At 37.5% G+C, this 13,984-nt stretch overlaps 1 protein-coding gene across 1 annotated transcript in view; it reads right to left on the bottom strand.

Annotated features, from left to right (window-relative positions):
• The window catches only part of myo7ab (myosin VIIAb), a 31,686-nt gene extending 19,054 nt beyond the window's left edge, over nt 1-12,632 (bottom strand). Inside the window, exons 1-16 of the mRNA XM_079486179.1 lie at nt 12,392-12,632; nt 7,076-7,136; nt 6,778-6,891; nt 6,523-6,675; nt 5,704-5,888; nt 5,480-5,601; nt 4,842-4,984; nt 4,631-4,744; nt 4,316-4,469; nt 4,123-4,199; nt 3,042-3,161; nt 2,808-2,950; nt 2,505-2,715; nt 1,768-1,903; nt 1,436-1,542; nt 964-1,005 (exon numbers count right to left, since the gene is read on the bottom strand). Coding sequence (XP_079342305.1) covers nt 964-1,005; nt 1,436-1,542; nt 1,768-1,903; nt 2,505-2,715; nt 2,808-2,950; nt 3,042-3,161; nt 4,123-4,199; nt 4,316-4,469; nt 4,631-4,744; nt 4,842-4,984; nt 5,480-5,601; nt 5,704-5,888; nt 6,523-6,675; nt 6,778-6,891; nt 7,076-7,093 — 1,839 coding nt within the window. The 5' untranslated portion in view covers nt 7,094-7,136; nt 12,392-12,632. The remainder of the gene's footprint in view (nt 1-963; nt 1,006-1,435; nt 1,543-1,767; nt 1,904-2,504; nt 2,716-2,807; nt 2,951-3,041; nt 3,162-4,122; nt 4,200-4,315; nt 4,470-4,630; nt 4,745-4,841; nt 4,985-5,479; nt 5,602-5,703; nt 5,889-6,522; nt 6,676-6,777; nt 6,892-7,075; nt 7,137-12,391) is intronic.
• Nucleotides 12,633-13,984: the final 1,352 nt, after the last annotated feature.

Raw genomic sequence — 13,984 nt, 5'->3', positions numbered from 1 at the left:
TAAAAATCTAACTTTATGTATACACTACGTAAACAACACCACACAAAGCTACAACAAACCCATCGAATGCACATGACAAAATAATGTTTTAAATTTGTACCTCTATATGTGGCCATATTTTCCAGTCTTTCCTTCTTTCTATCCCACTTCTATTAAAACACGTCCCATCATATTTTCTCTGTCTCTGATTATTTTTCTTTGGAATCTTCATTGGTGGCTTGGATTTTCTTTATCTACTTCTCTCTTGCCGTTATTCTCTATCCTATGCATGCAAACGCTTTAAGGAGGCAGTTTTGCAGTGTGCATGTGAAGAAAAAGTACTTCAGTAGTTTCCTATTCCTCGGTCTTGCCAAGAAAAAAGTAAACGAAATTTCTCTCTTGCAAAAGACTTATAAATAATGGTAAGAACAAGCCACATCTAACTTGAAACAGAGCCCCCATCCGTCCCAGTGATGGCAGATGACTAACGTTTTCCCACAATTCATTTACAGCAGAATGCTACTGTTATATTTATTGTAAAGGAATGTTTCACCCCAAAATGAAAATGCATGCTTATGTGTTTTAATACCCTTGACTTCCTTCTGTGGAACATAAAGACTTATATATAGCAAAATTTCCTTGCTACTTTTTCCAAACAAAGAAAACGAACTACAGCTGTCAGGTGAGATTTTTATCAAATTTGCTTTCATCAAATGGAAGAAAGCATCTCAGAAATTTCTCCTTTGGTGTCCAGAAAAGGCATCATGGGATTCAAGAACATGTGTAAATAATGACAGAACTTTCATTTTTGGGTGAACTATCCCTTTAAATCCTTCTGTCAGTCTGCCCTCCCTGACTACTTCAACAGAAACCATTGCCAGTAGAGGAAAAAACCACAGGAATGAGTTTCAGCGAGGGACTATAGAGAAAAAAAGCGTGTACATGTTGGAACACAAAACCACTGGGTTAATCACCATTGATTACCTTTTGAAGTGATGTAGTGGGCTCCAAATAGCCACATAGAAACTGAAGTAAAAGATTAGGGACAGAGAGATTATGGGACGATGGAACAAAAGAGAGAGAGAGAGAAAATTGACTGCTGTTAGCCAAGTCTGCTGAGAATCAGCCAAAAGAGATTATGCCTGACATACACGAAAAGCTGTTGGCCAGACGGCACTGACATTGTCACATGGATGGCCCATGTTAAAAGGCCAGTGTTATTTAAAATGAAAAGAAAGTTTGCTCATTTGTAAGGCACTCATTTCTTTTGAAGTACCTCCTCATTCACAAGAGCAATTATGTTAGCACATAAATCACATATTTGCTTTTAATCTCCAACCTTGACATAAATCTGCATGGCCTGCATTTTGCCCTCAGAGATTGCCGGCCACCCCGGCATGTCATGAGAATATCAATGCTGAGCAAATATGGATTCAGTATTGGAAAAGGGCATCACCATAGCAACGTCAGCTTGGAAGATCTGCTTGATGAACTTGTTTTTGGACGAATGCACCAGTTGGATGATGTCACTGTGGAGGCTGTCCCTGTTTTTTTCCAGGAAACCTGACCAGTGAAGCAAAAGCAAAATAGCAACTTTAACCTTTCAACAGAAATATAAGTACATTTATTATTTTAAAAGTAAATGTAACATCTAAAAGTGAGAATTATGTTGGGCCACAGTTGATGCAAATAAATTGTACATTTTAGTAAGATTATAAATATCACCATGTACATTTTTATTTTGTGATGTTTTGGAGATTGAAAAATGCTGAAACTAGTGAGATGTACCTTTTGTTTCATAGTGCACCACTCCAGCAAAGTGCTGAATGCCAAACTGTGTCTCGTGACTGTGCTTAGGAGGGATGTAGTTGGTATTTAGTTTGTGCTGGGAGTTTATTTTGTTCAGCATTGTAGCATCTGTTCCCTAAGAAATACAAGAGCATGTCATGTAGAAGTGACATGGCATGTAAGACCTCCTATTGAAAAGGATAATAAAAAGCATTCAGAATCGACAGGCCTAAAAACTATTGGGAATTTGAAAGAGTTCACTACATTAGAGTTAATAAATAAAATTGACAAATTGTACAGAACACCCTCTACGTTTTAACAGTTTGACACCAATTTGATAAATACTCTATGTTATGTTCCTCTAAAGAGGGGCCCTCCAGAATGTTATAAGGGGTCCTCAGTAATTCTCTGAGGAAAAAAATGACAACTAAAGTATTCAATTCTACTGAAGATTATTTCAGTTTAATTTCTTCTACAAATAATACGTTTTTTTTTTATAATTTCACACTAACAGTTTAAATTAATTTTATTAAAAAAATGGATATGCATTTTAGAAAGGGAGTCGCTTTCTAAGATAAGGTTCATCATATTTGGGGGTTTGAAAACCCCTGCTCCAAAGTGTTAGATCAGTTAAATATACATTTATTTCATTCTCATTGTGTTTTGTGAGTTGTATGGCATAAATATATAACTGAATATTATTCATTTTCAACAGCTAAGCCATCTACTTATTTTACTTTTGGAAACTTGCTCTCTTCATCAATCAGGGAAATGATATTCATAGGTTTCATGGCAATCATGTCCAAGGCATCCTGGTTGTCGGTGAACTCGATGTGCTGCCAGTTGATATCCTCCAGGTTGTACTCCTCCTGCTCCAACTTGAAAACATGTCTAATGAAGAACTGCTGCAGGTTCTCGTTCGCAAAGTTGATGCACAGCTGCTCAAAACTACAGCAGAAACGCGCAAGATAAATAAAACACAGTTAAGACCTGCTGTGTTCACAGAAATCAAGATTCTTCAAATTGTCTTCACTTCTCACCTGTTAACAGTGAAATTCTCAAAGCCAAAGATGTCAAGCAGGCCAATAGACCTGCGGCAAGCTTTGTTTTCAGAAGAAGAAGCCCTATAGATGGCGGCATTAATTTTATCCACTATCCAAACAAACAACCTCCCGTAGATTCCCTGATGGAGAGAAAAAACGTCCACTTAGTGTTTGTAGCCATCAGTCTTGAAGTGAGAATCAAAACCATTTAGTGATTGTGAGGAACTTCACTTTGACAAATGCATTACGGACGTCCAGACCCTGCTCCACACTCAGAGGGGTAGACACACTCTCGCCCCTGGTGATAAGTGTGCGTGTGGTCAAGCATGTCATGACGTCTTGAGGGTCCACCTGTGCAAAGATAAGCATTCAAAATGTAAAACCTCACCTGCATGTGTACAAAATACATCCAATTTTAAAGCCAAATAGCTTTTAGCTTTATTTTATGGTGTCATCACACCTGCCTATGGAGATTGTATTAAAAAGTATAGGCACATTCTCAAAACAAATGCAAGACTAAAGATGTAGTGGACTTTTGGACCTAGGCCGTTTCTCAATATGGGTTCTTCAGCGGTCTTGTGTCCTCGTGTTCTCTCTCTACGTCATCAATAACCATCAAAGTCCATTCCAATACTCAAGAACACAAGAACAGAGAACGCATGAAAGTACCCCGATGTGTTCTCGATATCAAGAATGCATCGAATGCAGCCCTGCGCACGTTACGAACACGCTTGATGTCCGAGAAGTTACTGCGGCGCATCCATCAAATTTTGTTCTTTCGAGGCTGTCTCACAAGACCAGTCTCCATGAGAACACAAATCCATTCTTGGAATTGAGATACGGCCTATTGTCTCTCATGATGTTTCCTTTCATGCCACCAGGGGACAGACACAAGCAAAGAAAAAGGTTTGACAAAAAAAGCACTGAGACCAGAGCCATTTAAATCAGGCTCAAAACAGCACGTTAAGAACAAAAAAGTGAGGACCGTGGTAACACGGAACAAAAACATGAAGACAAACGCAGAAATCGAACAGACTGACAGAGCGCTGCAGGCAACGAGTCTGAACAGACTTGTCACGCTGTGCCGGTGTCTGTGATAATAACATTAGAATGAAAGTCTGATCCTTACTAATGACTACACTTATCTCTAACTCCCCTTCAACCGCAAAGATTATGCAGAGTACAGAACTTATGTGACAGGAATCTCTAGAAACACACCTCTATGTCACAGCAGCTTTGAGACAGCAATGTCAAACCACCACATTATTTTACCATTGAATATTCAGAAACAGGTCACGTTACATCATCTCACCTCCAGTAGTGTTGCTGCTTTGGCCAGGTCAGGTGACCGCACCACTACACAGGTATCCAGATTCTGAAGGGTTCGAGCTTTTGGGCATATGGTTAAACACAACAGTTGTACTATTTAATATAATGTAACTATACAAAATTTGACCAACATTTAGTAATACAGCCAGACGCGCCCGTCTCGCTACTTATCTCACCTTCATAGCGCAGATTGCCCATGTGCAGGATGGCAGCCAGCAGTTTGGAGATCTCCCAGTTTTCAGTGTCAGTAAACATCAGGACCTTCATGGCTGACAGGATGCTGGAATATTCCTTCATATCATTCCTCCCTTCACATATGGTAGAGTTACCCTGGATGACAAGCCGAGAGAGAAATACAGGACACACACACACACACACACATAATCCTGTTAATCCTGTGTTTTTCTACAAGGTGTTAAGTCAAATTTACATGTTTGTATAATGTGCAACAAACATTCTAAAATAAATATATAAGATAAAAAAAACAATACCATAGTCAGATAAATGTAGTCTGAAGCCAGACCAAGACCTAATTTAGTCTTCTGTTCAGGGCTCATGCCTGCCAACATGCAGTAGAAGATGTGGTAGTTCCTCTCTTCAGGTGCCTAAAAAGACCATTACAATCTCATTACAGACATCAACACACGATCAACAACAGATTTGCAGCATTATTCCATAGTAAGACATTCTGTTCATTCTCACCTGTCTGCAAACTCTAGATTTCTCCAGGAGATACTGCTCGATCTTTGCCCCCTCGATTGCTCCCCGCTTGTTGAAGTGAATATCAATGTATTTCCCAAATCGGCTGGAGTTATCATTGCGTATGGTCTTAGCATTACCAAACGCTGTGGGAACAGGAAATACTTAAAGGAAATCTCTCCAAGACATAGTCCAGTTATATATGTCATATTGACATTGGTTTATAAAGGGTTGACCAAAATAAGAACAAATATGTTTGCGAGAGAACGCAAATAGGTTTACAAGAGAACGCTAAAGTTTGGCGAGAGAACGCAAATATATGAATTTTGCGAGAGAATGCAAAGGTTTTGCCGAGGGAAAGCAATGTTTCAAAGGGGAACGCAAAAGTCTTCCCTGTTATATTTTTTCCACCACCATAGTACTGTGCCTAGGGGTGTCACAATATACTTGTTTTGTCAGTAACTATGATTTTAAAATTCCTTTTATTGTGTTAATTCTACATGTATCATAATATCATTAATAATTCAGCACCTGTTTAAAATGTTGCCCTAGGAGCCACAATGGTTACAAACTACTAATTATTGAATCAATGTGCAAAGTGACTTTCCCTATTTATGTAATTGGGTTTAGAGATTCCTGACCTTCTAAAATAGGATTGGCCTCCAGAACTTGCTGCTCAATCCAAGAGTGTTGGCCACTGATAGCCGCCATGAACTGTAAGATTAACTTGGTGCTTTCCGTCTTTCCAGCTCCAGATTCACCACTGCACACAGATACCCCCACACACGTACATACACATTACATCACTGAAAAAGAAACACATTTTGATTTTAACTTGCTTGAAACTTTATTAGTTGTAAGCTACCTGATGATACAGCACTGGTCCTTGCTGTTTCTTTGCATATTGAAGTAGCAGTTATCTGCAATGCCGAATATATGTGGGGGCATTTCTCCTAGCTTTTTGTTTGTGTAGAGGCGGATCTGGTCAGGTGTGTAGATGGGCAGGAGCTGATATGGATTCACTGCTACCAAGATGGATCCAGTGTATGTCTGAAATACAATTTTTACTTAAATGTTTCTGGTGAGGCACTGCATTGTTTATGAGAGGCTTGATCAAAAAGGCGCACCAGTTTCTTGAGAGACCAAATGGCCACAGATTGCTGAACTAATGCACATATCCATCTACATGGCTATGATGAAGTACCAGTGCCTTGCATCAAGTATTGAAGTGGTTGGGTAGTCGTTAAAGTCGCTTATTTCAAAAAGGCTATTTGAAATGAAATATAACAATGACTGAGAAATCCATCTATACAATGTTAGAGACCAAAACAAATCATGGCTTCATTTCTCTCAATCCTTTTATTATGAAAACACCGGCCCTGGTTTCAGATCCAGACGTTACACTTCATTAATGTAAAACGTTTTGGTCTCCTTGTATGGTCATAAATCAATGGCAGTGTTCTAACAACAGTCAGTTTCTTTAAAAGAACAAGCTTCGCAGTCAAATCATTAAAAATGCATTTACATAGCTTAGAAGTAATTAAATTGCTGAAAAACAACAACAACAACAAACTGACGGTGAACGTAAGAGAAATACACATAAGAGTGCAATTTAAAACCATTTAAAATCTTACTACATTTTACAAATAACATCAAAGAAAAAAAAGAGATATGTCATGCTTACATATATAACCCTGTCATTGTACCGGATCAACAGATTTCTGAGGATTCCAGCCTCATTCAGGTCTCCAAGACGGATCATGTCCTCCACCCCATGAATAGAGGTTGGGTGAATAGGCTTAATGTTTGTAGCATTCTGAAGAGAGATCATATGCTCCTACGAAGAGAAGACAGACTGCTCATGAAAGCTAAATAATTTTATGCAATCATGCTTGAATAAATAAAGCATTATTATATATAGTAGACACTAAAAGCCCACCTTTCCGTCATCATCAAGAACCTGGATTTGACCCGAGTCACAGAGTTTGACTACGGCACCAACAGGGACATCAAACTCATGACCCGTTCTTAGGTCCAACCAGACATGGTCCCCCTACAGACATACAACCAATTAATAGACAAATCTTAAAAACTTAGTATGCAAATATGTCCAAATGTGAATATATGACAATTTTTAAATAATAGAAGAGATCACTATTAATACTTATTAAAGAAAACTTGCAAGCTGTTATAGTCTAAATAAAAAATGTTGTTCCCAACAGGTAGATCTGCCTTACCTGTTGCAGAATGACCATGTTTCTGGTTTAGAATTTTGACATTAGAAGTCATGTGAAGATCCTGTATAGGACAGAAATTCAGCGGAAGAGTGAATAAGAAATCACAAAAAATGTGATGTTAAAGAAACAGTTCACTCAAATAGGAAAATTCTAACTTCTTTTGCTTGCCATCAAGTTGTTACAAATCTGTATACATTTCTTTGTTCTCGTGAGAAAGATCTTTGGAGGAATGCTTGTAGGAAAGCAAACAGTTCTGGGACACTTTAGACTCCCATTGTAATTTTTCCTTCTATGGTACAAAGGCATTTATACATATTCGGCATATGTACATAAAATGGTGAATAAGCACAGATGTTTTGTACAGTATTATTTTAGGTAAATGAAGCATTTGGTTAACTCAGGTAGACTGGTATAACGCAGTCATGACAGTCATACAGTGTCAAACACTGTTCCATTTACCAAAATTTTACCCTACATAGGCTACTGTAAGACATAAGACATATACTCAAAATGACTTTTGGTTTGTGTGTTTGTACGTGTGCATGCGTGTGTGTCCCCCATATCATATCAGTGAGCTTCCTCTTCTCATGCTGTTGTGATTGGTCGGTGCCCCTCTCAATGCACGTGCATTCATAAAGTTCATAAAGCTTTTAGCCATAAACAGTAACAACGGCGTCAGCTTCACTTTATCCTTTGTAACAGAGGTCTGCTAGTGCATGTGCAAGCGTAAATCTTTGTTAAAGATGGCGAATTTATTTCCTACTTTGTCGAGGGAAATGACACCGGACCGAATGACGTCAGAACGGTTATATTAATTAACACCATGTGAATCACATATCTGGAATCATTTTGAAACTAACAATGTCTATCAATAGATTAGATTAGATTAGATTAGATTCAACTTTATTGTCATTACACATATACAAGTACAGTGTAACGAAATGTAGTTTCGTAACCAGAAGTGCAGTTAGCAAGTGCAGGATATACAGTTAGAATAAATACAGAATCCAATATGAGAGAATATAATACAGTGGGCATGGACTTTAATAATATTTTGCAGTAGGTATGTTCTATGAAAATATGACAGTAGGTATATACTATGAACAATATATACAGATGGCTATATACTATGAACATTAATGTACAGGTGGATATGAACAGATAATAATTTAGACTAAAATAGTGCAAGTATAGGACGTACTATGACTTCCAGCATTACAAAGACAGTATATTATTACTCGATCACGCAGAACATCCAATAAACAAAATACCACCTGTAGTTACTTTCTAAAAATACTCTATGAGTGTATTTATAGCTTCTGGCACTGAGAATAATTACTAAGGGTGTTCTTCCTCCTTTAACACAGCTGTGGGAACAGATCCAACTATATTTTATTCAGACATTACATCACAGTATGCATGTTATTACAGCCAGCATGAAGCACACTACATTAAGCCCATAAGACAATGAGTTACCCTGAATAATTTAAAAGCTGGAAGACAAGAAGCTATAGATGGAGTGTTTGTTTGATCGAGAGCTAATGATGTAACTGTCCTAATTATATCATCAATGAATGAGCCGCCGTCACCAGAGACGGACAGTTCAGATGAGGCTGGGGACTCTGATAATTGGACTGCTGAATGGGGTCAAAGGGACAATTTGCTGTCAATTCCACATTAAATGCCAAACTCCAAGCATCTCTATTCTCTACCTTTCCCTCTATTTTGAGTGGATTTAAGTAATATTGAAACGAATAGTCATAACTCCAAACAACGCGTCTTCAATGTATATTCAAGGTATATCGGTATCAGTATGTGTGTCTCCTGGGATTGGAACACATTTTGGATTGCAAACACAATCCTCTACAAATTGAACTACAGAACACTCTCAGTGTGCTGCGACACACACAGTATTATATTCATGTACTGTACAATTTATCTAGCTAATGTATAAACAAAATGTGGCATGCAAATTGAGCATGGATATTTTGACTGTTATATGTTTTGCATAGAATCAGGTGTCATGTCAACAAAGACAAGTCACACCTCATTCTTAGTACAGTTTGTGATACACTGACACATGAATACAGCATAACTCATTTTATCTCAATTCAGTCTCCAAAGGGTTAACAGTGCGGGTCAGCCGGTCAGGTTAGCAGAGGGTAGGGTGAGGGGAGATTACACAGATTTCTTTGGCTAAGCTTGCTGCTTGGTAAACCATAATTTTTTTAAATGAAACATTTCCTTCATTTGTGTTTTTTAACACATGCATCACTAACGTCAGTCCTAACTTGCGTCATGAGGTAGCACTTTAACACTATAAACAAATATGTGCTATATAACAGATCTGTTTAGGAGTTCTTGGGTACACGTTTTTAACATCAGCTGGTTTGAATGCAAGACTGCAGTTGGGGAATAAGATCGAGCCATGTGTTACATCATGTGCCGTCCTCACAGCATGTTTGATAAAAGGATTAACATGGATTTTCATCATTTAGTTTGAGCCTAATATAAAAGACAGGTTTTGTTTTAAAGAATATTTTAATTGAAGCACTTATGCTTGGTTCCAGATGAGATATGTTTTGGTTTATTAATGCGTTAATAAATATATGCATTTTTCCCATTGACTTTTGGAAGATCGCAAAAAATAAGATCTGTGATTTATAAATGTTCATGATGTTTACACGTTTGGTCTATCAAGGTAATCTTTACAGATTAACACAATTCCGTATTTGCTATTTTAGAAGCCTAACTACAAGCCAGAAGTAAAAAGCTAACTCAAGGCTATAAACAGACTATACTATGGTCGCACGATATCAACACCACCAATCCTCCGACAACTTTCGCAAACTCTATTAAAAACGTTTTCCCTGGGAATTAATTACTCTGTGAATTAATCCCCAACAAGGATTTTAGACATTTGTGCCCATGTTGCATTATTTGTGAGTTTTCTATGCGCGATAGGGTCTAACGGCCCTGCCCAAAGGAAGTAGTCGCCCTTAACAACTTGATAGCATTTTTTCAAGCACTTGATACCGTTTTCAAGACACAATAAAGGTTTAAAAAATCACAAGCGCGTTTTAGGTCATAGATTAAAACGTGAAAATATTTAAAGGTTTTAGTAGCTACAGACCTTATTAAACGTGATTTTCCAAAACCCCATGAAAAAAAACCATAGACTTTGGGGCGATAGAACCGGAAGTCTTAATATGCTAACTTGCCTCCGGGGTTTGCATACAAAAGTACGTCATCTCTGCGGTACTCAATTGCACTCAGAGCCATCCCCCCAATGGGGAGACACCACGGACAATATATATATATTTTTTCAATAATGTTTCTATTACTCAAATTTGATGATGTGTACAGATATACTGCCCGTTTATTTAACTCTAAAAACAAACTGCTGGGATATTTTTAACCCAGCGTTGGGTCAAAAAGGGACAAACAGGTTGGTCATGATTTAAACCAATGTTGGATTGTTTTAACCCATTGTTGGGTCACTTAATTTAACCCAATGACTGGGTTTGTGTCTTTTTGACCCAAAGGTGGGTTGAAAATAAACCCAACATTTTAGAATGTTGGTAGATACACACCAGCCAAAACCGGAATGCCTAAATGAGACTAAATGATTATTCGAGCACATTACAAGAGATTTGAGATTTGTATGCAAAGCTTGTATTCTGGTTTTCGGGCCTTAATCTCAGCCCACATTAAGTTCCACAATTTATCTGAAACACCTTTCTGAAACATTGTACCACTACAACATCCCACAATGCACCTGTGAACTATCTGACCTCAGCAGAAAGCATCCCGCATAGAGTACAAAAAACTATTTGTGATGATTACGTTAATAGATGTCATGCTTATAGAAAATATAAACCATATTAAATACTGACATGAGTTCAGAGCCATTAAGAATAAACTGTGAACGTGCTCAGTGGGACACAGGTTTCAATACCACCTGCGTCATGATCTGATCCCATTCCTACCCTACAGGGTAAAAAGCCAAACAGCTGATATGAAAAGACCCTTAGAGATGCATTAAAAATTCTGCTGGAAAAGTCAATAAAAATAATAACCAAACCTTAGCATTGCACAAAAACTGGGAAGTGCTTATTAACTAATACATGTCTGTAGTTAAAGGTCCAGTGTATGAAATTTAGCCACATCTAGCAGTGAGGTTGCGAATTGCAACCAACGGCCTCACTCCACCCTTCCCTTTTGAAGCACTACGGTGGCTGACACTGAACCAAGACGTTGTTACATTTTCACTTCTTTGTCGAAGGAGCAGTTTCTCTGTTTAGTGCTACTGTTGAAACAACATGGCGAATTTGATAGAAATATATAATTGTATTAATACGTTTCATTATGTAAGATCTTTTTACACTTCTGAAGACGTAGTTATGGATATTATAGTAAATTTCTGGCAATAGATGCTCCAAAAAACTACACACCGGACCTTTAATATTTGTCATGTTTTTCTAGTTGTGTATAGATTGTTTCATAACCATTGCCCTGAGCCAAGACTCACTAAAGGTCCTTAAATCTCGTGGCCCTCTTAATTGTTTCAGCCAGCACCTCACTGAGAGCCAAAGGCAGATTACAGAACCTCACACAGTCACTTCCTTTGGGTCTGTCAGCTGAATATTTGAGTCAAAGCAAAGTGTGTCTGTGTAAATCACTTCTTTCTCTGCTGGCAAAATAAATGGCAAAAACACAGTGTGGACAAAACATTGTGAAGATCTAAATCAACAATGAAACACTTATACTCTGATTGTACACAAAAGTACTATTGATCAGGTGGAGTTCATGTCAGCTTGAGTGCATGCTGTCAATATAGCACACAGCGGAAATATTAGATAGTGAAGTTAATTCTTCAGTTGAACATTTCAGCTTTATTTTAATACTGCTAATACAAATAATCATTACATAATTGTATTACATTCATTTATTCACCCTCATGTCATTCCAAACCTGTGCGCCTCTTTACATTGGCATACCACAAAAGAAGATATTTAGAAAAATGTTGGAAACCAAACCACATTTGATCCTCATTTACTTCCATTTTATGGAAAAAACATTGTTGAACTTTCACAAAATATCTTCTTTTGTGTTCCACAAAAGAAAGTCATACAGGTTTTGAAGGACATAAAAGCAAATAAATAATGACAGAATATTTATTTTTAGTTGAACTATCCCTTTAATAAGATTGTGGTACAGGCCTGGTACAGAGCACGCACAGCAGAAAACAGCAATAAGTAGCTTTCCATAAAGCCTTAAAAGAGCATGAGGTCTAAGCTGAGTCTAAACACTCACCTCACAGTGACTCAAGAATCCACCTTTTGCTTTTTCTAGGTCTTTTCCTATGACTTTTCTCTGTCTTTCGTTCCTTCTGTCTCAATCTGTTGTGTAAATCCACAAGAGTTCAATAGGTCAGTAAGTGTCAGGTAAAACTTCTTAGCAGGTACAAATTTGAGCAGTCTCAGATTGTTTTACAGCCCTAAAAATGTTGGCCTCTTAACTAATGTACCTGTTTCTGTGGGATGCTGAATAAGGCAGTGGCAACAGTTAGTGTTTCCTGCTGATCCAGATTAAAGGGGGGTGGGGTTAAGCAGCAAGCGGTCACTGTGGGAGAGGGAGGGGCTTGACACAAAGGTCTGCTGGTACATGGTCACTACTTTCCTGTTTCTCTTTTGGTCTCCATTTTCCTTGCAAACTGGGTATAGGAAAGGTCAAGTTTTTGTATCTACAGTATAAAAGGAGGCTGGGTGTAGTCGATTAAATAGCATTTAAAAGGAAATGGCATAATTCCAAAGTACACATACAGTAGCTATAAATAACCAACCAGAACGATCAAAAATACACTGATAATACTGTTCTCATGATTGACGAAAATCTTCACCTACAAATGGTGTACCTGGTTGATGCTCAAGTTGGGAAAAAAATGGCATCAACACTTTTCAGAACAGCTCTTTTTTAGCTCCATAGAAATAAAAAACTTAGTTACGGGTCAAAAATAATTTAAAAGTAAATACATAATGACAGAAGTTTTATTTTGAATGAACTGTTCCTTTAACATACTCTTAAATTAACTGAGAAACTTTTCATGAAGAAACTGCAGCAACAATTTCAATCTTTTATTTCAAAGTCATGCCACAAGTTGACAAAATACAAAAGAAAAAGAGTTCTTCAAATAAGTACATCAAATAACCACAGTGTAACCCAAGAGAGACATACACACACAATTTTACAGATTTAAACAGAGATAAGATACAGAAATCCTACAATCAATAAAGATACAGTATATTTTTTCAGTCAGTCTGTCTGTCCGTCTGTTTGTTTGTTTTTTTAAACACAAGATTCAATGGCTAGATATAAAACAGTAAACAAATGTGTATAAAATGCTGACAAAAGATACTCATTATAAAGATAATAGCATCTAAGTTTCATAGAATGATACCATGCAAGATATTTGAATACTCATATATATGCCAGTTTAAAGTTCAACATCAGCAGAAAAAATACAAGAGTATCACAAGCTCAATCTCTGGATGTATGTCCCTTGTCCAAAAAACGACAAAGAGAGATAGAATTGACTCTCTTCACAAGCATTCGCTGGTTCTTAAGGCTGTACTCAATCAAGATGCTTAGAGAAAGCATTTGTGACGGCTTATGTCGGAAAAGAGAGGTTCACTCAGGTAAAGTACATGCAGCAATCAAGGCCAGTACATCACATTTTAGCAAATTACGCCATGTCATTGATCACAGGCTGCTAGAAACACCTGGGAATGTCATTTAATGTGATCACGTACTGTATATCAGTGGTTAAGAGAGGATTTGAGTTTGTCTTGTGATTCCAAGCACTTTAAAGACTTTAATGCCATAATGCATGGAGAACCTAAGAAATAA

The sequence above is a fragment of the Barbatula barbatula genome (assembly GCF_947034865.1).
Source record: "Barbatula barbatula genome assembly, chromosome: 22".
Classification (NCBI taxonomy): Eukaryota; Metazoa; Chordata; class Actinopteri; order Cypriniformes; family Nemacheilidae; genus Barbatula; species Barbatula barbatula.
Note: the sequence above shows the minus strand (reverse complement) of the source record. Positions and strands in the feature narration are given on the sequence as shown.